Here is a 23,341-nt window from a genome sequence, read left to right on the forward strand (position 1 = left end):
TATTTACAAAATAACAGGAACAGTCATAGCTCTTTCACTCATCGCCCTATGACTGAACAAATATGCTCTGGCAAAATTACTAAATGTCATCTCCATCATTGTGAATTATTACCCATATTTATTTTGTATACACTGTGTGTTGTTAAGCCGGGGGCACTGTCGACTGGTAGCAGTTCATGCTTCATTAACTAAAACAAAACACTTGCGTGACATTTTCCATATGCACTTTTTCATAGTTTATGTTCTTTCAGTCACTCACTTGAGGCTGTTAGCATTTTTATGATGGGTGGAGATAACCATGCTCCAATGACGAAGAAAGGCACTTCTATGCACAAGAACCGACCCCCCCAATCTTTCTCACTTCCCTCTCCTCCCCCATTTCACTCCTCTTCACTCCCTCCAACCTCCCCTCCACCTCGTCCCAGCCATGACAAAGTGAAGATGGGCTGTGGCATTGGCTGCCATTCAGCCTGACTCTCTCATCGGCCCCACAGAATGCCTTTCAGGGTCCCCCAGAGTAACAACTGCTGCGTTTTATTACAGCGTGAAATGGGGAGTGAAAGACCGCTATGGATGTTCCTACTTAACCATGCAGAATGTGTCACTGTTGGATGGGAATATAAGAGGACAAAGGGGAAATCAGCCGCTCAAAAGCCTTTGTTAGGACTAACAGCGCAAGTCCATAGAAACAAGCCCATGCCCTTGTTTACATCTCAGAGTAAAACCATTTGTGTCTTTTTAGGTGAAATTTGTCCAGAGATATGTTAACATCACATTGGATGATTACATGCATTCCTTACGCTACTCAAACAGATGGTAGCTGTGTTGCCAGCTGGAGAGATTTGCTTCAGGGAGACCCAGACGTTGGCATCCATACCCAGAAGATACACTTTGTCCAGCTCAATTATGTCTCCAACTCCACGGAGTGTTTTTCAAGATTAGATCTCAGAAGTCAAACACTAGCATCGCTATCAACAGCGTATCGGCGGAAGTGAGAGAAGAACTCACAGTGGAAGGAGTACCAGAGAGTAGGAGTATTCTCGTACAAGTAAAACTCCTGAAATCAAATGTTACTAAGGTAAAAGTACAGAAGTTTTAGCATCGAAATATACTTAAAGTACCAAAAGTAAAAGTAGTATTTCTGCGGATTGATCCATTTCAGAATAATATATATTGTATGTTTTGATTAGAATTATCGATGCATTAGTGTTATCAAAGCTGGTAAAGGTGCTGCTAGTTGTAAGGACTTTGTATACTGCAGGGTAGTTTGTGAATTTACTCCAGGTCTAACTAAGGTCTAAATTAAGTGTTGATTATATTTCTCATCATTAATCCAAATCTGTAAAATAACTAAAGGTGTGTAATAAATGTATTGGAGTAAAATTTCACCCTTTACCTCTGAGTTTTAGTAGAAGTACAAAGACGCATAAAATGGAAATACTAAAGTAAAGTACAAGTACCGTAACATTGTACTTAAGTACAGTACTTGAGTAAATGTACTTAGTAACTCTACACCACAGAGTTTGAAAGGCACCAAGCCTCTGAACTCAGTAACTGCTAGACCACAGATATCTCCCGATGTGATACCATTAATAGAAAGGTGTCAGCTTCATGTGCCACTCATAAATAAATACAGCTTTACATTATGTTCGGAAGCAATAAAGCATATTTGGGTTTGTTATAATTTGTTGCCATTTAGTGGTTTATTTTCAATTTCAACATGTGAAAACAGGAGTGAAGTTTTCAGGGCGAAAAGGGTGTGTATTTGTATTTGATCAGGTGAATGTAGTTCCCCTCAATCAAAAAAAATTGCGCAAGAGCTTAAAGACAATCTTTTATGGCTCCCTCCCAAGCATGCTTTTGGCAGCATCAGAATTATGGTTTTAGATCGAGCACCAAACTGTGTAAATAGGAATCAGGCATTTGATTGATGAGAGCACCTTTGTAATTATATACAGCCGTCCTATTTGCTTTGGCAAGACATCTGTCGTCGGCCCTCCTCTTCCCTCCTTAAATGTCAGGTGGTGGGTGTGGCTGGGTGGGATTGCTGACAGATTGTCAGTTTTCAGCACACCTGCAAGGAGCTCTCATTGCCTCCACACACATGCTCATCTTTTTATAATAGTACCATTTCCGATTCATCCACTCATTCAGCAAAAATAACCGTCCTGCCATGATAATCACATTTCCTTTTATTATAACTTCCAGTCAGAATTCAGCATTTGTTGTTACTTATGAACTATTCCCTCTAAGAGTTAAAAGCTGGAGCTCTTAGGGTGAGATTTAACACTAAACACACAGCCAGCATTCTGATATGTGTTGCAAAATCCTTGGTACGCAATGTGCTGTTAATTCATGCTTCTTGGCACGCAAGCCCGAGCATCTCGAGGTAACGATGATTCTATTTTCACTTGTATCGTTGTGATTGTGGTGAACCAGAAAAAGATTCATCCACATGAAAAGCCCATGGAATGCATTCAGTCCGTGCACACAAGATCTTTCAAAGAGTAAAATGAGCTTGATCCCCTGGCTTATGTGTGTATGTTCAGTGATTTGTAGGAGGGATTTGGGGGCTTTAACATGTGCGTCTACTGGCAGAATGTCCTTTAGACACTGGTGCGGCACGCAGTTATAGCCTCAACACCTCATTGTTCCTGCGCGGAGCCTGTGTGAGGCTGGGATGCTGAGGCTGCTGCTACTGCGCGTCTGCGCCTCAGGCTCTTCCCTCAGAGGACACAATTGAGAACAGAATTAATGATATAAGGTCACCATAATAGTAATAGCAGATGATGATAAAACTGCATAGATAGACTCTCCGGACAGTGAGACATTACTTGGAGAGTGCAATTGAGCTCGTAAGTCATCTTAAATCTCTGAGGTTTTGCAGTGGTTTCACCCGATCAGCTCTGGAGGAACCACATTAGTTTCTTTTGGAGCTCTTAGCTGTCATAACTATGCACTCTCCTTCCAAGATGTTCAATAATCCTTCTGGCAGCACTGTATGCTTTATATCATCATTACGGGGATGTCTTTATTGCTATATAAAGTAATTAAGAAAATACCTTCCCTCCCTGCCTCCTCCGCCCTCTGGAGCTGGCTGCTCGACACTTAACAAACCGTCCACACAGGGCTTCTCATTTGGGTGAGTGTAATTGAGCACTGGCAGACGTGTGCGTGTTCCCTGATTGCAGCATGTTCCTCCAGAAGCAAGGTTTATGTTTCATCATGCGCTTGTCCACCGCACTCCATAAAAAGCAAATAAACTTTTCACTGGCAATGGCATAATAATGACAGAGTTGGCTAATGAGTGAATTAAAGAGTCATAAATACAACTGTGCCCCCTGACTCCAATGTGAATTTTTAACTTAAAATACACTTTCTACAGTAGGTGCCCTCATTTAACCACTGCTCTGTACAGTACCTTACATAACACTACTTATTGTCGTTTTAGGGAGACTGGGCTCAATCTGCTGATGGCTGAGCTCCATATATACTGTATCATATCTCCATTTCCCATTTACTAACATACTGTACTGTCCCAGATGAAGAATGGAGGTGAATGTGTTGAAAAATCACTGCTGTGCCCTGTCTTATTATTGTAAAGGGGGCAGGAGTCTAAATTAAATGGAGTTGAATGAGTGACTTTGGCAGGTCTCTAGTTGGTGTGGTTTGGGCTGCTCCCAGTGCAGCATAGAAGCAGCCTGGCAGCAGTTTGACTGTTTGACTGGGACTGCTCTTCTCTTTCACACCAGCTGTCCGTGGCCTGCAACGGGAGCATATAAAACCTCTCTTCTCTCCGTGCCGTCTGAACGTATTCCCTTTCCTGCAGCAGCATCTGCCTGATTCTATTGGACTTTTCTTTTGCTTTTATTGAAGTTGATTCATCCAGGGTCGGTCATAGTATTTAAAGCAAAAGAAGTATGACTAGATTGGTAAACTTTCATTTGAAATTTTATCATCCCATTATGTTTGGCAAAATGACTTTGAACTGCACTCTTGCTGAGGTTTTGCTTTTATCCCATGCCTATGCCAAACATTCAGCAAATTTGTTCCACGTGTTGAAAAGGGAATCCCAAGAACATTAAACCAAGTGTACCATTTATTAAGCACACTCCTTTCAGCGTGGTAAAAGAAACATAGTTGGGTACAAGTGCCAGAGTGCATAAGGCTCAGACACAGGCATGAGAAGTTGTGGGGAGAGAATGAGGCGTAGACAGTATGGGAGGCTAACAGCATTTAAGAAAGAATCTGCTAGGGCACAGTAAATCCAAGCATCAGAACATTTCTATACACAGTAAGGGTGTGCCTTTCTCATAATGGACTCCCCCCTTTGCTTAATGCTTGCTTTTGTAGGAGATTGTTTATGCGCTTTGAAGGTATGCCAGGCATCTGTAACAAAAAGAGGTGCGACTGGTTGTTGTGAACGTGCAGGGGAAGTGGCTGAGTGACGTGCTCAAGCACAGAAAGCATCTCCGCAGCATTGGCTCTTTGATGTGGCTGGCTCTTTGAAGAACTGACACCATTCTCTCATTTTCACAGTGCCTGGAGCCCTGCAAGGAATCCTGGGACCTGAAGGAAAACCAATGCCAGGATTTATGCGAGGTATGTCACTAACACCACTACTGTCGTCGCCTCAGACTCAAGTGTTTGAGCTTTTCTTATTTAGTAGGAAAATTCAATAAGAGGAAAGTTTGAGAGGTGTGTGAAGTAACTCTTTCTGCCTGTAATGACATTCTGTGAGGCTGAATCAAAGTAAATGTACCCACCAGTCCGGTGAGTCATAAGCTGAAAAGTAAACAGGACAATCCCTGTTAGTTCACAGAGCTGCCTGTTTACAGCCAGGTTGGTATTAAAAAGGAATCCGACATATATTTTCCTTTTCCTCCTCGTCATCCTCCCCCCTACACCTCAGCCGCTCTTTCCCAAGAAGCACTACGAGTGTCTGACGAGCTGTGAGTTCCTAAAGTCAGTAGAGGGAGTGAAGCAAGGTGACTGTCCTGCCCCGGAAAAGGCCAGTGGTTTCGCAGCAGCTTGCGTGGAGAGCTGTGAGGAGGATGGAGAGTGTTCGGCCGTGAAAAAGTGCTGCTCCAACGGCTGTGGTCACACCTGCCAGCTGCCGAAGAACCTCTACAAAGGTAATTCTCAAGGTCAAACCTCCTTCACATTGCATTAGAATAAAATGATTTTGGCACATTCTTTAAAGTTATAGTCCTTAAGATGCAAGTCCTGGGCTATCATCAATCTTCTTATGATAACATTCATTTAACAAATAGAAATATGGAGACAACATTAGAGAGGTCGCTCTTGGTGACAAATCTACAGATAATTAGCGCCTTAGCGATGATCTGATGAATGGTTTTAGAAAAAAAAGTGAATAATGAACTTGAATGTTGCTCTGTTAGTGTTGAATGTGTAAAAAAGCAACACGTTTTGCATACAACTCAACATTTAAATATATTTTAAGTTAACACCAACTTAAATATTAGCATAAAGGTAAAGATATGTCAATGGTATGTTCACTCTTCTGCCCCCAAGTGGCAAAAAAGTCATTACAGGCTTATTACATAGATGACAATGCAAAACACTTTACAGCAGAATAAGGGAGTGACCGGTTGACAGACTCGGATGCACTCAATGACTTAACGTTAGACTGCGTGCACTAATAAAGCTGATTAATTGTCCGTGCAGTCAGCAACTCATCTCTTCATTGAATCACTGTTCATTAGTTATTCCAGGAGCGACCGGATTCATACGGTTCATCAGCTGAATAATGGATACTTCCTCCCCCCTCTGTTTGTTCTTCTCAATGAACGATGTTTCATCTCTGGTTATGGTCCAATGCAAACGTCATATTTTTAATGTGATCGACTGTTGTAGTTTGCATAATTTTCATAAACAATGTTGAACCAATTAATCCCTCTCTGCCAAACATTAATTTCCAATCTCAATGACGCAAATTGCAGATTAACTTGAAACGTTTTTGACAACTTGTTTACAATCATAAATCTTTATTTTGTCTCTTTGTGTTGCACCTCGCCCACAAAGCCTTCATGCCATTCCTGTTGTAAATTGGAAAGCATCTTCAGCCTTGAGTTTGCTGAATAAGCTCGAGGGTTTCACAGACACAGATGTACCCAAGAGTCTTTGCTCTAGTGAAACTGTTTAATAGCACTGCCCAAGGCGGCCTGATGTTCTGAGGGTGCCGAGTTGTTATGTGAGTGAACCAAGAGCCTCTGAACTTGAAGATGGAAGCTGGAACTACATTTTATACATTTTCAGCGCACAATTGCTGGCAGCCTGAGGCCATAACAAAGTTGAGGAGATGTTGAAGCAAGAGCAGTGGAAGATGGGTCTAAATCAAGCTTTGAACCAGAGCTGTAATCGACTGTGTATGCTTTGAATCACGCTGCAGTTTGTGTAAGCATGTTTTACTGTGTGAAGTTGAGAGAGGCGGGATCATGTGATGTCAAGATTATGCACACAGAAGAGCATGCTAGTATTTATATTCGATTTGATAAAGTCCTGAGGGATTCATGGTGGATGTTGTGTTTAAAAGGTGAACAGCACGTTATTCTGGGAAAGATGAAAGCAGGCGTAACCTTGAAAATTTCAATACAGTCACCCGACAATGAAAACCATTCATCACACTGCGAGACCTTCAAATCAAGCAGCCTGCACGCTGATTTTTAGTCAAACACTGAGCTCATGATGGGTCGCCGTCAGCACTGCATTTACACTGAATTACACTGAGCGTTTTGGTGAAAGTCCAGATGGAATTCCTGTCCTGGTCCTCAGTGTTAAAGGTCTAATTAGTTGCTCATGTTTTGAAGAGCGTAATTGTTTCTATGTGTGCACAAGTGTGTGTGTGTGTAGTCTTTGCCATGATGAGCTGTGATGCTGGAAGCCATTAGCAAGCACAAGCGGGGAGAAATGGAGCGTTTCCCCCACTGAGATCACTCTCAGATGTGTGTCTGTGTGTGTATGTGTGTGTGTTTTAAGGATATAGGGTCCCCACCACACGTGTATGATGAAGATGAATGTCAATGTTCAGGACCCCCACTGTGCTGAGTAACAAAGCTTCTTATTTCTATTTCTTCTAGGTTTTTTTTCAACACAGCCTGATGCTACAACATATCACCCACTGCCTTGTAATGAAGTCTGAAAGAAGTATTTGATGTGCCTCCCTTAACAAACACAGTGCATGTAGAAATCAAGCTTTTTCTTTCATGTTTATGTTTTTCTCACTTTTTCTCGGAAAAAATAGGACCCCATCTGATGAAATCCAACTTGTTAAGTGTGTTTCTTTTGGACATAGCACTTAGTTTTACACTAATCTGTGAGAGAAGCTGGCAAAGAAAGCTTGAAGGGGTGGTAAAAATAAAATATTGGAAAATGAACATGTCAGAAAGAAATTGAATTCAGCGAGAATTATCTCCACACTGTCACCACAAGTCAGTGAGTCCATCGCTCCATCTGCCATCCTCAGTTTATGTGAGCTATGTCCTCATGCTACACGCAGTATTTGTAGTCTTTTCTTCAACCCCTGTAATTGGAGCAGTCATTATGACAGTATGTGCGTGAGTATTGAGAATTCTATTGCTGGAGTGTAATTTCCGGCGTGATCAAGACATGAATGGACGCTGTACTCTTGCTTCAGCAGCAGTTACATCACCGTTTGGAGGAAGCGTACATCCATTGAAAAATGAACGATGTATAATTCTTGGACCGAACCTGACCAAAAGTTATCTTTGGAAAGAGCAAAGGGAGAGAGAAAGTACATTTGTTGCCCACCCACCTATTGCGGAAGAGAGAGGTTATATGTGTATTTGTGTGTGGTTTTTGCTTTGCAGGGGTGCTTGTGTGATTTTGTGGCAAGATGAGCTAAGACAGAGGGAGAAGTAGGAATGCTGTGGTTACACTGGTGTTCAGTGTTGCGCAAGAAATGTGACATGGTTTTTGGCACACACACACACACACACACACACACACACACACACACTTGACTGTAGAGCTGTGAAACCACAGCACAATGACCCCCAGCTGTTAGTGAGCAGAAAGCTGTTATCAGCGGGACAAAACAAAGTACTAACTCCATATGCAAGTGGCTCAAGGACCTCCTCTATCTCTACCAGTATTTTATACGCACTAATCAATCACATTTACATGCCCTGTATGAAGACTGAATAGAGATATAAGTAGATCCGAGCGCTCTGCATACCGTTTTGATGATGTTGTTTACCGACATGCCGCGCGGTAGCCTTGAGCGCATGTTGATGCTGTTTATAAATGCAGAGCAGTGGTGGGCCGCTCAGCAGTGACAGAGCTACAGTGTAATGGTCTGAAGTACTAGGTGATTTATTGAGAACTGCGGGATGTATTATCCTCCTGTATTTTCAAACTTGCTTTTCCAATCTCCATCTCATTATCACTGTGCCCAATGCTCAATCAACAACTCACTATGTCCCCGCTGCAATAAATTTACTTGAGGGACTCCGTCTGACTTGGCTGAGCATTTGGGCCAGTCCTGCACTTAATAAATCTCGAATTTATTGCATATGGCAACATAGGCTTTGTGTAAAAGGCTGAAGTGCAATGACGCAAATGAACTGTACATGCCTGTGTGGATGTTTGCACTGGTGTATCTTGTGTCTGCTGGAATGGCAGACGTTAAACGTGTCTTCTCAAATACCTATATCCAAACTGTGTGTGTAATTACAAAGAAGCTTCTTAAACACATCACTGTGGCCAGGAAATGTCACAACCTGTTACAGTAGAAAGATCATGTTGCTGACCCGCACCGTGTATCAAATCTATTGAGATGAGGTCATGTCTCATTTTCAAATCTGTTGCCGTCCAAGTATGATGGTGTCATTTCTCTTTGCTGGGAGAACAACACACTTCTTGTTGAAGTTCAACTACAAATGTGCTGCACAGTGGAGGTGACATTAACTCCTGTCACGCTATCATCACTCTCATTTGTACTTTTAGGAGTTCCTCTCAAGCCGAGGAAAGAGCTGGTGTTTTTGGAGCAGCCGTCAGGTCAGCTGGAGATCCGCTGGTCCTCCAAGTTCAACATTTCTGTGGAGCCGGTCCTCTATGTGGTGCAGCGCCGCTGGAATTATGGCATCCACCCCAGCGAGGACGATGCCACCGAGTGGCAGACTGTTGCACAGGTAGGGATCTGAACACCATACGTGCAAAATACTGAAACCTGTCAGTGAGATGAAAAGGTTTTCGCTTAAGATCCCATCAATTGATGTTATGGGAGTGATTCTTTTGATCACACATTTGGGATTTGTATCACTAAGAAATGTCAGCTTGACATGTCCCAGCGTGCCACATGCTACAGCTGTGAAAGTGCTGCAGCGTGCTGACAGACTGTTGAGCACTTTTGCACATTCCTCACAGTTGCATTGTCTTTGAAAGTTTGGCAAAGAGAAACACACAGATGACTGATGTGGTAGCAAAGTCACATGGGGCTGTGACCCCACGTGAACCCTGACCCCTGTGGTTTTCTCTCCCCCCATCTGTCCCTCAGACTGCAGAGGAGCGCGTCCAACTGGCCGACATCAGAGCCAGCAGATGGTACCAGTTCAGAGTTGCTGCAGTCAATGTCCACGGAACCCGCGGCTTCACTGCACCCAGCAAACACTTCCGCTCCTCCAGAGGTCTGTGTGTGTGTGTGTATGTATGTATGCATGTGTGTGTGGCCTTAAGTTCCTGTTTGACACCCACTGCCCTCCATTTGTTATGGTTAAGACCTTGGAACAGGTGGGGCTTTCGGTAAGAGATCTTATCTGAACATACAAACTTCACCACTCACTTAAGAGTAAGTGGTGATGCTTTCTTTATCGCAGACTTAGCAAATTCTGCATTTGGTTTCTCTTAAAAATATCTGATCTCACCTTAACTTTGAACCTAGCATCTTTTTAGAGGACTAAAAGATAAATATGTTTAGTGACAACAGTAGTGTGTCCTAATTTAATCCCCAGGCTTCATACAGCGACAGAAAACTGATGTTTGATAAATATATTTGTCACTTTTGACTGATGGTGTTCACACTGCTTGGATATGTTTATTTAAAACTGTATTCAGATATTAAACCTGTATCTTTTTTTGTTTACCATTTGAGTGTTTGCCCCCACAGCTTCCACACATTTACACAGCGAGTTAAGTGGAAAGGGTAATTCATGCTGATGCCAGGTAGAACGCTGTAATGAGGAGAGACAGGGTGTGCACAACACTTATTTTCTGTCTTGTAACTAGATCTTCATTTATGACTTCAAAGGAGGGTTTCCCCCCTCTTTACAGTCATATAAACTATAATACGTCTGTTTTAATCAGGATATTGCAGGTTTTAAATGAATGCAAGTGTTGTCTTGCTCCTAGAGGGTTTGATGTAACGTAGGTGCACTTCAGATCTTCGCCACAGACAAGCTCTGATGGCATCCTGTGCGGCTGATCTGCTCCCGTACCCTGCACTTTCAGAGTTTAATGACACTAAATCGCAGTGTGTTGCTGCAGATGGCATTTGTTAAAGCAATGGCCAATTGTTGTGTGGTTCCCAGAGATTACAGATTGAGAATGTAATGTGTAGAGATTTAATCTAATCCAAAGCAAATACACTTGTTTGTTTGACATGTAGAGGCAGAGAAATGTGCCTGCCAGTTCAGCCCTGAGTTCATTGTCTGTAAATATACACCATGTAAAAAAGTGTCTGCATCACTAACATGTTTTCAACACGCAGTGTAACGTACCATGGACATTCTTTATCAAACTTGTGTTATTTAATCAATAATAGATTTAAAGATGTTTAGCAGCGAAACCCTGCAGACATCCCAAGAACTTGTGCCAATTACAAAAAGTATTAGTGTGTTTTGGTGGCGTGTGTGTTGACCTGCCCTGTCAATCCTTCATCATACATTTACTCCCCAGAGCGTTCTGGATGGCTGTCAGACAGATCCAGACACCAGGTGGGAATAGGATTTGCTGCAGGGATGGAAACCGATCTCCAATCAGGCCAATCAGTGCCAAAACGCTGATAGATTGATGGGAGCTGTCATGGGTTTGATGAGCTCCTGGCCATTCTGTCATGCCATTGTTATTTTTATAGCACGGCCATATCATCTGATTGCAATTTTGCACTACCATACTTTGTTAGGGCAATTTGTAAGAACTGACTGCTTATTTATCTTGTGCAGCCAACATTAGCTGGTATAGTGAACCGATGTGTCCGTTGGTGTTGTTGGAGTGGATTAAATGTGTTTCAGGTGGGAGAGGAACAGGGCTGCGGCGTGAATCATTTTCTCATTACGGGGATATTTTCTCTGGTCTGCCGTCTGGCATGTGGCCTTGCTTCTCCTCCTGACATCAGATGGGTCACAGTGCATACACATGATGTTCAGAACCAGCTTAACGCTCACACACACATCAGCTAGTCAGAGTAAAGGATTGCTGAGTGTAGAGCCGAAGTGAGCAGCATGTGTTTGTTAACCCCTGACCTGCGATCCCCTACCTGCTGAACGCCGTCATGGATGTGACATGACACCTGTCATAACATCTGATGGCAGATTGTCAGTGGAGGACTAATTACTTTACACAGTGTTATACCAGTCACCCCCCTTAACTGGTATGCTGATCCGTATGTGGTGAAAGGTGTCTTAGCCTGAAATGCATTCGACCTGAAATTGTACTTGCAAGAAAAACTGCCTTGGCTCAAGATTTGTCACATTCAAGAATTAGAGGCCCTCTTCATCCTCTGCTTTAAATGTCTACAGCTGTACGGAAATCTGTTGATGCTGACTGTTTTTTTCTTCTTGCTATGTCTTTAGATCCGTCCTCCCCTCCCAGGCCAGCCAGTTTGCGTGTCAGCAACGTGACAGTGGGCGAGGACGGCCTGGTGACAGCCCGTCTGAACTGGACCCTGCCAGAGGAGCCCGATATCCCCGTACATCACTACAAAGTGTTCTGGAGCTGGACTGTACCCACCAAGTCAATAGTGCCATCCAAGAAAAAGAGACGAAAGACCACCAACGGGGTAATCTTCCCAGCCTTTCTCAATCTCTTCTTTTTCTCCCTTTTCCTCTCTCGAAGACGACAGGGTCTTGTCCAGGATTATCTCAGCATTTTCTCCTCTGGCCTCAACACATCTCTGTAAATATTCTCCATGCAGGCCTGCAGTGGAAGAAAGAATAAACATGGAATGGGAGTTATTTATATAAACGTGCAAAGCCATCAGTCACACACAGATTGATGCAACGTGCTCTTCATTGTTTTAATTCCTGATGTATACTGATGAAAGAACCGTTAAATGGGCTGTTGAGCTTTAAAAGAAAACACATTAACTATGATGAATGGCTGTATTCATAGTGATAAATCACAATTTCAAAGTCTCTGTTTCTTTAATATGTCAATTTGTTTCGTTCACTTTTTCTGATTGTGGTATTTTTTAGCTTTATTTTGTGCTTTTCTCCCACTCCCACTTTGATTGTGTAATTCAGCTATTCATTTCTGGAGAGGTACACAGCTTTATTTATTTATTTGTCTTATTTTTATCTTCTATCCCAGTAGTTTCAAAGTCCATTGGTTATATAACAATACTCACACTTCACACTACCCTATTATCATGTTTTACTAGAATTCCTACACTGTGTTAAAACTATGGGGGAAACTCAGTAAAACAGGACTGATCAAATAGAAATATACACGAAAGACCCTTTAATAAGGACATAAATATTATTTTTAAATGATTATAATATTGATTTCCTACCGTTAATGCCTTGGAACAATTTAGTTTGCATACTGGAACCTTCTCAACTATTTGTTCCGTCCAGAATGAAGAGCTTTGTTGGCCCTTTGTCTGGGATGTCAACTAGACAAAGCCAACTTTGTTATACAAGCTTAAACAAACAGGCAAAGTAAAGACCTTACCGAAACTCAGAAAGCCACAGAGAAATATTTTGAGATAATTAAAAAAATGTTCTTGCTTCAAGATAGAAATGTCATAATTTTGGAAGCAAGCATTGACTATATTGTCACAAATAGAAAGTACATAAGTTGACCTTAGAGATAAATCATCATTTTGCACAACACATCCAGTACCATGTGAACTGATACCTGTGGTTCAGTATCTGTGACATTTCATTACAGACTCGAGCAGATAGACAGATTGTCTAGACAGTCAACACTCACCTCTGTAGTGCGTCTTCTTCTGAATTAGTGTAAGAAATGCATAGCAGATGTGGAACAGAGGAGATAGAGGTGGGAGACACCATACACCCATTGACACATGTACTACTGGTTTCCACTTTGGCACCTCAGGGCTTTAAAAGCAGCCTGCTGGCAGAGGAATGTCAAAACACGCACAGTAAATAACAAGAATTCATCAAACTCACGCTGACGGTGGAATGCTGCAAGTCAAACACAGTGAGGAAGCCCTGGGAGGCTCTGATAACACGGCTCCCTCACGAAGTCCTGAAGGCTATCTCCTCGCCACGATACCTTCCTCTGCTCCACATGTGTTCTTAATAAACAGGGCTTTCCCACAGGCCGGGGTGGGCCCAGGCTGAGCAGAGCTGGTGCTAAGACTGGGACAGCGACAGGGCTTTGAAAGGAGCCTCAGGTGTCAGTGTGGTAACACACAAGTGTTTTCTGTTTTTGCAGGCTCAGAGCTGGGTAGATCTAGAGGGACTGCAACAAAACAGCAGCTACACTGTGGAGCTGCAAGGCGTCACATACTGGGGACAGGTGCGCCTGAAGAGCTCCAAGGCTTCCCTCCACTTCAGCACCTCCCAGAATAATGAGTCAGGTAAACATTGGTGCTAATTTCCTGTCTTGTTCAACTGTCAGACTATTGGAGGGATTACCAGGAGCCTTTGTAGAGATATTCATAGTCCAAACCCTTTTGACGTTGCTGTTCATCTAATTTGCCTCTATCACCAACATGACTGAATGTGACTTTTGAAGGAAATGTGAATGGACAGCTTCTGGATAGATTGTTGAAATGACAGAAACCCATGTCCCTCTCTGGATTGTCCAATGTATGACATACCCCCTGCCAAACTGTACCATATTCTACCATCCTCAACTGTACTCCGTGTTAAATGCCAGTTGGTTAATGCTTTTAGAAAAAACACCCTTGTTTTCTACAAGGGTTAAACCAATATTTGCCTCTTTGTGTCAACCAAATCAATTTAGAGAAACATGCAGTGTCTGAAATAATAATAAAAACCTGGATGGACCTGAACTTGTGGTTTTTGTAGATCCACATAGGATTGGATTAACCAATTTAGAAGAATCCAATTTGCTTTTTGTTTGTTTGTTTTCCTGACAATTCCATTTCCCTAAATGACTGAGAGTCTCCAGGCCTCAGTGCTGGCTCTGCTATAAAACAAAGTGTGGAGATAAGTCTGGCTCTGCAAACCTTTTTTTCAGGCAAACAATCATCACGCAAATTGCAAAAAGCAGGAATGGCCAAGGTGCGCTTACAGCACATCTGCATTCATTTGAAGCTCCTGCGTGTTTAGGAATCGCAGACCAAACCTCAGCGCTATGCGTGTGTGCATTTTGAGCATGTGTGGCCTAGGGGGAATTGAACCTCTAACCTTGGCAGTGTTATGCCGAACTATGTGTGTACCCATCGAGTGACGCCACATTTATGCATAAAGAAGGTGCTGTAACGGCTGTTGTATTACAAAGAAATGTTTCTGTTCCCATGCTGGAGAGTTTTCCACAACAATAGTCACTGTCTTAGCTACAGCAGCAAACAATTCTACTTTCTCTTCCCAGTAAAATCAGTGATCAAGTCAAAGAAGGAGGAGATATCCCCTCTTGGTTCGACCTTGGCCAAACGCCCCTCTGGCCCTCTCGAGGTCGGTACGCCCTTCTACCAGGATGGCCAGCTGCAGGTTCGTGTCTACTGGAAGAACCGGGGAGGTATGTACACCACTGCACTGATTTACAGCTTTGTTCGAATCTAATTAACACCCCATCATCCCCATCAATCACTATGACTCATGTAAACCATAATAAAGTGTTATGACTGATTCTCAGTGACTCAAGATTCCTCTAAAAAAAGAAATGTGGTATCAAATGGTGTAAATGAAATAAGTGAAACAATGTGTCATTGTGAGAGCTCAGTAATGTGAATGCAGGGCAAATTGGTGTGAACCTGCCCACGGACTGGTAGAGCTGATCCACCGTTTAGTAAAGAACAATAAACACACACAGCCAGAGCCGTGCGATGGGATTTATTGACAGCTGTATTTAATAGATCCTCAGCCTCGCATTAGTGCTGGAGCGCTCCATTTTGTTTTACAAGACCTGATGTCATGGGGAACAGAAACGGTCGTGGGATGCAACGCCACGAGGGGTTAAAGCCTATAGGAATGCCTGTCCCAGCGGCGTCCATTCCCTCCTGTTAATACCGGAGTGGAAATATGGAAACCTTGAAAGCCATGCTCTCAGGGTAACCTGTCAAGTCCCATTCACTGGTCTATGTTATGTTACTAATATATGTCATCGCCTAAGCCAAACTCCACATCTTAGAGTCAAGAATGCAAACCCTGGCGAAGCAGAGGCCTGGTGAGACACCAACTGCTGAATCAGAGAGAGAGAGGGAGAAGGGAAAGATAAAGTTGGCCCAGAGCTGTTAGCAAGCTTGGCCTATACTCAGAGGGCTGAGTGATGCTGACGGGGATCAAGCATGGCTTGGGAATTGCAATGTTGCAGTGCAGTGCTAATCCTGGTCCAGCTTCTTTTTTCTGTGTGTTGTTTGCATTGCAGTGTGTGTGAGCCACTGCCCCTTATTAGTCTGAGGTATGACCCCGACTTTGACTCTGACAACCTGGGTTCCACTACTGTAAACACATGGACATACAGATGGCCTGGAGAGTTGTAGTCTCTGGACATCTGGTTTTTGTGACAGAAAGAAGGGACAGGTTAACTGAACCGTGATTAAACTCTCACTCATTGTCTCTGTGATCTAAAGCAGCCCGGCCTCTGGACTGTCTCCAGCAGTGAAAGTGAACCTTACTGTACACCAGCTCGGATAATTTATCACTGTCTGCCCAACACTCAGACAATAGACAGCAGTCCAGCGGTGGCGGCACTTCTGTGGCTCGCTTCCAGCCATGATTTATCGAACACTGCTGAGGTTCTGTTCTCTACCTGATTTCCATGTAACATTTCTTGTTTTACATACCACATCCCCTCTCTGTCAAAGGGGGATCAGCATATCTTGTTTATTTTTTCCCGATTTCCCGGTTCCCTGTAATTCCTCTCTTCTGCTTCCAAAGAGCTCAGGGGCTCCAAGTGCCAGATCTGTGTCTAAGCCTTCAAAGGCCCCCTTTTATCTCCCCACTACAACCCAGGCCCCCGCCGAGGGGCGAACATAGCATAACTCAATTATTAATCTGAGAAGTATTTCACATATCCAAGTGACACAGTTGAATGAATAATAAATCTAGTAACACAAGATGAGGCTGACTGGCCGATAAACACTGCCAATGAGCTCATGAGGAGCTACTGTACAGTAATGAAGCAAAGCGGAACTTCAGTGTCCCGGCATGACCAAGGCTGAGAGTCTAATAATGAGAATGTAAAACATTAAAGGAGAAGCAGGAAAGTTTGGATTGAGAACTGAGCCTTTCAGGGAACAAAAGGGAAGGTTAAGGAAACAGAAAAATCATGTTAATAAACTAATGCAGGGATAGAGAAGGAAGTTCTTTTATGTTTATCGAGATCATCAATAATGGAGAGAGTGATATCAAATCTCAGAAAGGAAGTGTTGTAATATGTGAGATACTCATCAGTTAATCATTTCAGTCTGTCGGATTAACTTTTGATATCCAAATTAATGTTCAGTGGGTTCAGTTACATAACGCAACTACTGGTAATTTACATAGTTATGTAAGATATGTAAAATACGCTTTTTAGGATATCTAAGACTACTCTATACTTTATTCCCATAACATGATGTAGTTTTACTTGACCTTCATTTGACCATCATATTCATTTGATGCTTTAGTCAAAAGCAATTAAACTTTTATGCAAGTACATTCAGTACTAAAGAGCAGATTAGACATCAGTGTCTTGCAAAGGTAATTAGATAGAACAACAAAAAAAAAGATTCATAACATTTGAGGACATGAAACCAATAAAGATTTACCCTTTTACTTTATAAAAGAATCAAATAAAACTTCATCGCATATAAAAAATATTGTCAGTAGATTTTGTGTTTATATGATTTTGACACTTAATTATTACGATGACACAATAAAACACTGACGAGAGCAATTCAACGCTGTCAAAGGACTGCTCCTTAAACAGATCTGGATACTTAGTTGTGCCTTTGGTGTGTAATGTGACCCCCTCCCTTTGTTTCAGACCCCGCTGTAAGTCGCTACCATGTCCAGTGGATGCCAGAGTACTGCGCCCACAACGAGACCCGAGGACCAGAGAAATCTGTCACACAGGTTAGTCTCCAGCCGCCGCTTCACACACCTTCCAACTCCGGGGTCCTCGAGTGCAGAGCAATGGCTGGATCAGCAGCTCCATGCTATGCAAAGCACGCGCCTATCCTTTTGTCTGATGCTTAGAAAAGGGCTGCTCCACTGAAGAAAACAACTCCACTGAGTGAGCCTGAAGCCCTGTTGCAATGGATTTGCACTGGGCAAATCACTGGCTATTGTTTTGAATATTATGAGTCAGTGGTGTGGTCAGGCATGTTGGCCAATGAAACACATTTACTTAAACAATGTTTCCCGGAATGGGAGATCATTCACCTCCAGCATTCGTGCATTCTGCATGCATAGGGCTTTTATGTGGAGTGCAGGGTCTGCTGGGTAGGGGTATGTCGAGTCTGGGGGGTGGGGGGGGGGGGGTTAACTGCTCGGGCTCAGTCTGATACAGGATGGCAGAGGCCTGGCAATCAACACATTCTTTTGGGACCAGCGCTCGCGTTGCTAGGAAATATACATCCATTTTCTATAGATCACCGGGAAGGATTCCAGGCTTGTGCTTTTATGTGAGCGCAGCGCCTCATTCACTTTTAATCAAAGCTGTTTCATATCAGAGAGAATATACACACACCCTCTCTCTAGGGATGGACTGCCTATTAATATAAAGCCTCTTTATTACAAATGCAAGATCCAAATCCACTACTCAGCAGGATTCTTTTAGTTTTAAAACTGTGTTTTTTTGGGGTTACGATCAATAAATGATCCAAGTTTTAAATTAGTGTAAAGTGCAGCACAGAATTCATTAAGATTGATTTACAGGCGGTTCCCTTTTATAAGAACTTACACATAAATCCACGTCGGTTGCTGTTTTCTAATTAAGTCGTGTTTGTGCCACATGTGGAAGCTATATAGAAATATTTGTATTGTAAGTTGAATAAAAGGATAGTGATTTAACCTCTACCATGTGAGTGTTCAAAGTGTTCCTGTAATGTGGGGGTGATGTTCCTGAGGCATGAGCGGGAATGTGATCTGCCCTGCTGCTGTGTATTTAATTATCTCTGAAGCTCCATGGGACCTGACCTGGGTGACATGTCAAAGTCATCATGGCTGAATAATGTGTTTCTTGGCTCAGGAGAACTACATCAACCTCCCGGGCCTGCTGTTCTCCTGCAAGTACAAAGTCACCGTTCACATGCTGAAGTCCAAGAGACGCTCCAAGGACGAGAGTACCACCTTCCTCACACCATCCTGTGCTACCATCCGCAGCAAGACTCACAAACACATCCCATGCCCTGGGGAGGGAGGTGAGTTCTCAGCCTTTTGACACGTAAAGGGCATATTGAAATCGATCTGTATAAGTGTGGGCAACGTAATCAGACACTTAAGCGTATTATAATCATAATAATGGTATATACGTATGTACAGTATACACTGTCCAAGGGCAATACACCTATTCGCTTTCTTGCCAAAGTTAGATGGAAAGGTAGATGCCACTGTCTGTACATTATGGAGGTACCACAAGAAGCAAGTTAGCTTAGCTCAGCACATGACTCGAAACTGCTAACCTGGCCACGTCCAAAGGTAACAAACGCTCACTAGCTACAGATATGAGAATGGAATCCATCTTTTAATCTTACTCCTGAAGAAAGCAAATACGTCTATAACCCGAACCCTCCTTCACTATCAACACCGTGACTTAAACTACCTTTCTCTTAACAGCTCCAGGGCTTCCAAAGGTTTTAGCTAAGCCAGAGAACTTGACGGCCTCTTTTTCCATCATCGAGGGAAATATTACCGGCAACTTCTTGTGGCGTGTGTCCAGGGTGGCTCCCAATCAGCGAATCACAGGCTTCCAGGTCACCTGGGCCGAGATCACCACTGAAAGCCGGCAAAACAGCCTGCCCAACAGCATCATCTCCCAGTCCCAGATCCTGCCTCCTGTAAGTCTATTTTTATTAAAACAGGTTGGCTGTTTATCTCATTTTAATTTGGGATAAAGCCAGAGTACAGGTTGTTTTCAGACTGAATATGTGTCCATAGCCCACAGGATAATGCTGTCATGTATAATCTGTAAACTGTCCCCTGTAGTACAAAGATATGTTCTATTTTCAGCACTTTGTTTCACAGCATCTGTCAGAGGTGAGGGTGATTTGAGGATAACACTGATGTGGCCTCTTTGCATGAATCTTGTGATAAGTGATGGCGTGTAGACAGGCACATGGAGAGATCTGAGGAAGTGTTGTGTCCTGCTGGAAGTTCTCTTTCTCTATGTTTTCATCTGCCTTCACGTCTTCCTCTTTTATCCTCCGTGAGAGCTTCGAAAAAGCAGCGCTTTGACATAATCTGCTCAATCAACAACACGTTCCGCCTATCTGCACCTCCCAGCCTCTGGAGCTTGTCTATAAATAAAACCACCCCCCGCACTCTGTATCAAGCTGGCTGCAAAGAAAGGGGAGACAGCAAGCCCTATGAAAACAAAGTCTTTGTTTTTGTCTGTGGCTTTGTGCTTGATAGCTCCACAGCTGATATCCCCTGATATACGGCCAATTCAAGTCCTGTCTCATTCAAAGGCATGTTCTGCTGTATTTAACTGATGGCATCTTCTGTCTTTTGCTGCCCTCCTCCCTCACTTGACAGGATCATAACTTGCTTGTTGTGTCCAACCTGCGAGCAACCACCTACTACAGACTGGAGGTGCAGGTCATAACAACTGGGGGGGAAGGTCCTGCCACTGTCAAGACTTTCCAGACCCCAAACACATTACCAGTCATTCAACACCGTAAGTACTCAATTTCTGTCACTGTCTTTTGTGCTACATCATGTCCACTATTGTCATTTTGTTTTTGTTAAGTCTCATTCAGTGGCGGTCAGCCAGTGCTAAGAGTTTACTGTAGATCTTACATCTATTCTTAAAGTAATAGTTTGACTTAGATTTTTCTGTTTAAGTTTGAATTCAGCTCTGTCCAACGTTAACAAAATCAATCCATCCGTACCTTCAAAGCTAGTCCATTAACGGGCTGTCAGGCAGCTGCAAAGAGCCAAGAAATAGACCTGCACATATAATCATTCACCAGAAAGCCAAAATGTGTAGTTCCCATCCTGTCAAACTATTCTTTAAACGATGATCAATATATTATTTAATAATCACAAGGATTACACACCTACTTGAGTGTAAGAGGAGTTGTGTTCATAGTGATGAACCCACATAGAATTACAGAAGTCTGCCTTAGCTCCACAGAGCATTTTGGCCTTTCTCAGCTAACCTCTTTTGGTTTTATTGCCTGCATCATTTTTCAATAAAACAACATCATACCTAACTGGGGAACGCAGTGGAGTATGTAGTGGCTGAAAGGGTCCCTTTTGAGTTAGTGGAAAGCAAAACAGAGCTAAAAAGGAGATTAGATATTGATCTTACATTCATTAGGTTTCCAGAAATACGACTCTAAATAAATATTGAACACGTCACATTTATAAAGAGATAATATTTCAATGTTTACATGCAGTTATAAGAACAGATGCTGTGCTTACATTGCATCACTTTGTGTAATCCTTTAAGCATTATTTTTACAGAAAAGAAAGGTTTTTAGTTCAGCAGATGGAGAGTATGTTAAAAGTATTTATGACCTGAAGATGAATACTGCCAACGTTCTCAGGAAGAGCATATAAGATAAGATAAGATAAGATAAGATATACTTTATGAATCCAAAATAGGGAAACAATAGCAGAAAAAACTGAAACTATAAAAGTTGAGTGTGAAGAAGAAATATGTAAACTATCTGACAAATAAAACACTATTGGAGCGCTAAGTTACAGCTAACACAATATAACAATTGGATATTATTTACATTTAGAGTGCAAGAATGGCATATGTAGCAAAACTACCGTATGAATACTTCATGAAATTAAAGTCAGATATTACTAAGCTCTGACTCTGACATGTGTTCCTTTAGGACCCAGACTCCGGCACTCTCACCACCAGAAGCCATCAGTAGAGAGGCACTGAGCTGCAGGTCGAGGAAAACCCAATAGAGAGAAGCTCCGGTGGCTCTCTGCTCCTGTGCGCCGGGGAAGGAATGTGTGGAACCAAACAGAAACACAGCGCACCACACCATGAACTGACCCCCCTGCTTGTGAAATATGGGTCCATCTTTTCCAGGCTCTACAACACATCAGCTATTCCTTCTAAAGCCCTCTCCCTCGACTGATGCATGTCAGCGGACGGGTTGGTCTGCACAGTGAAATTCATAGCAAGGTCTCATATCCTGTGTTCTTCAGTACACAGCTCCCTAAACACACACCCAACTCATCAGGAAGATATAAATTCCAGGTAATAGTCAAAACCCAGTAGTGATCCAGCTGTAATCCTACACGGCTGAAAATGATATAAACAATATTTCAATACAAAAGGTTGCTAAATAACAAGGAATGAGGTCATGATTTGAAGAAACACATACTTGATTGAAGAAAGTTGAACATGAATGGTAGGAAAAGCCCAAACTGTAAAACAATTGTTTATTCATGAAGAAAGAAAAGTAAAAATTCATCTATTTATTTTGTGTTACCCATTAAAGAGGCGCTTAGGCATACAGTCAGTACTGATGGATAATGTAACTAAAGTCATTGTTGTCTAACCCAGAATATTTCACATAGTATGTTGCATGTAGTACATTTGATTTTTGAACTGTAAATTAATTACTTGCTTTAAATTGAAAGCTTGTGATGGTTTTGCATGACAACCGTTAGCATTCTGTTGGCATGAAATGATGTCTGTGTTACCTCCTTTCACTATGTTAGCAATATTTCATTAACAGATTAACAAAGAATTATATTGGGAGTAATACGTAATGTTTATTAATGAAATTATAACTTGTGTGGAAATGATGAATTGTACATGTTCTTGGCTGTAGAAATATTTGTCGTGGAACAGTCAGTGAATGTCTATATTTATTTATGTGTGTATTACAAAGTTTGGTTTGGATGTGTGTGAATGTGTATGTTTCGTGTGTTCTAGTCTCAAGTTTTTGAACCGGCAAAAAAATCTTGTAAAGACATTTTGTAAAAATGGAATTGTAAATACAGTCTTATGTTACATGTTATTTTTCCATGGTAGAAACTGTACAAAATGCTAAGTAATAAAATAATCCTTAACCAGTTACTTTGGCTGTTTGTTTAATTGAGGTTCCTGCAAGTACTAAACAGACATGCTTCTCCTCCCCGTGCTCAGCCATTTGGCAGTGAGTGTTGCTTATTTTGGCTCTAAAAGCCATCATGGCTGACTCTGTGTACAACATATTCACTGATCGGTCCAGAAGCCTGAGACAGGCGCTCTGCAAGTCCAAATAAACAGGTCATCTAGCTCAACAGGCAGAGCGAATTTACCATCGCTGAGGTCGGGCACCTCTCAACAGCTTCTCAGAGCACTTGTGTGTTTGAAAAGCATTAAATCCCTCCCATGCTCAGCAGCCTTTCGCCCCATAAAATGAAAAGTGGAAATGTTTACAAGAAAATAAAGCCAGGCGTGACATGTGATAGTTCATCTTATAAGTGCGGCGTGTGTTTACTGTGTTTAATACAACAAGCTGAGTTACTTCTGTATGGACACACGCATTCATCTTGAAAGGATTGCATGCAGAAAAAGTGTATACCATTTAAAAGTTGTATCATGTGTACTCAGGCAAGTTGACATTACATTCTTATAAATGGTACTTCAATCACATTTGATCTATATATCTTATTTTTTTCCGGAGCTGTATATATATAATATACAGTATACTATGTGGTTGTTTTCATTACATTTAAGGTAATCTTGACTTACAGTAGTGACTTAGAGGAAGTGCATTTATCCTCCACTGGAACAAGAGCTGTTTCCTTTCTTGGTAATG

General features: G+C 42.2%; 1 protein-coding gene across 1 annotated transcript in view; it reads left to right on the forward strand.

Moving 5' to 3' along the window:
• LOC134866881 (anosmin-1) overlaps nucleotides 1-22,614 on the forward strand; it is a 37,859-nt gene extending 15,245 nt beyond the window's left edge. The window contains exons 4-15 of the mRNA XM_063887074.1: nucleotides 4,540-4,602; nucleotides 4,913-5,135; nucleotides 8,989-9,173; nucleotides 9,539-9,668; nucleotides 11,832-12,037; nucleotides 13,663-13,807; nucleotides 14,788-14,934; nucleotides 17,386-17,474; nucleotides 18,592-18,763; nucleotides 19,179-19,399; nucleotides 20,097-20,238; nucleotides 21,410-22,614. Of these exons, the coding sequence (XP_063743144.1) occupies nucleotides 4,540-4,602; nucleotides 4,913-5,135; nucleotides 8,989-9,173; nucleotides 9,539-9,668; nucleotides 11,832-12,037; nucleotides 13,663-13,807; nucleotides 14,788-14,934; nucleotides 17,386-17,474; nucleotides 18,592-18,763; nucleotides 19,179-19,399; nucleotides 20,097-20,238; nucleotides 21,410-21,462 (1,776 nt within the window). The 3' untranslated portion in view covers nucleotides 21,463-22,614. The remainder of the gene's footprint in view (nucleotides 1-4,539; nucleotides 4,603-4,912; nucleotides 5,136-8,988; nucleotides 9,174-9,538; nucleotides 9,669-11,831; nucleotides 12,038-13,662; nucleotides 13,808-14,787; nucleotides 14,935-17,385; nucleotides 17,475-18,591; nucleotides 18,764-19,178; nucleotides 19,400-20,096; nucleotides 20,239-21,409) is intronic.
• Nucleotides 22,615-23,341: the final 727 nt, after the last annotated feature.

Source organism: Eleginops maclovinus, chromosome 7, assembly GCF_036324505.1.
Source record: "Eleginops maclovinus isolate JMC-PN-2008 ecotype Puerto Natales chromosome 7, JC_Emac_rtc_rv5, whole genome shotgun sequence".
NCBI lineage: Eukaryota > Metazoa > Chordata > Actinopteri > Perciformes > Eleginopidae > Eleginops > Eleginops maclovinus.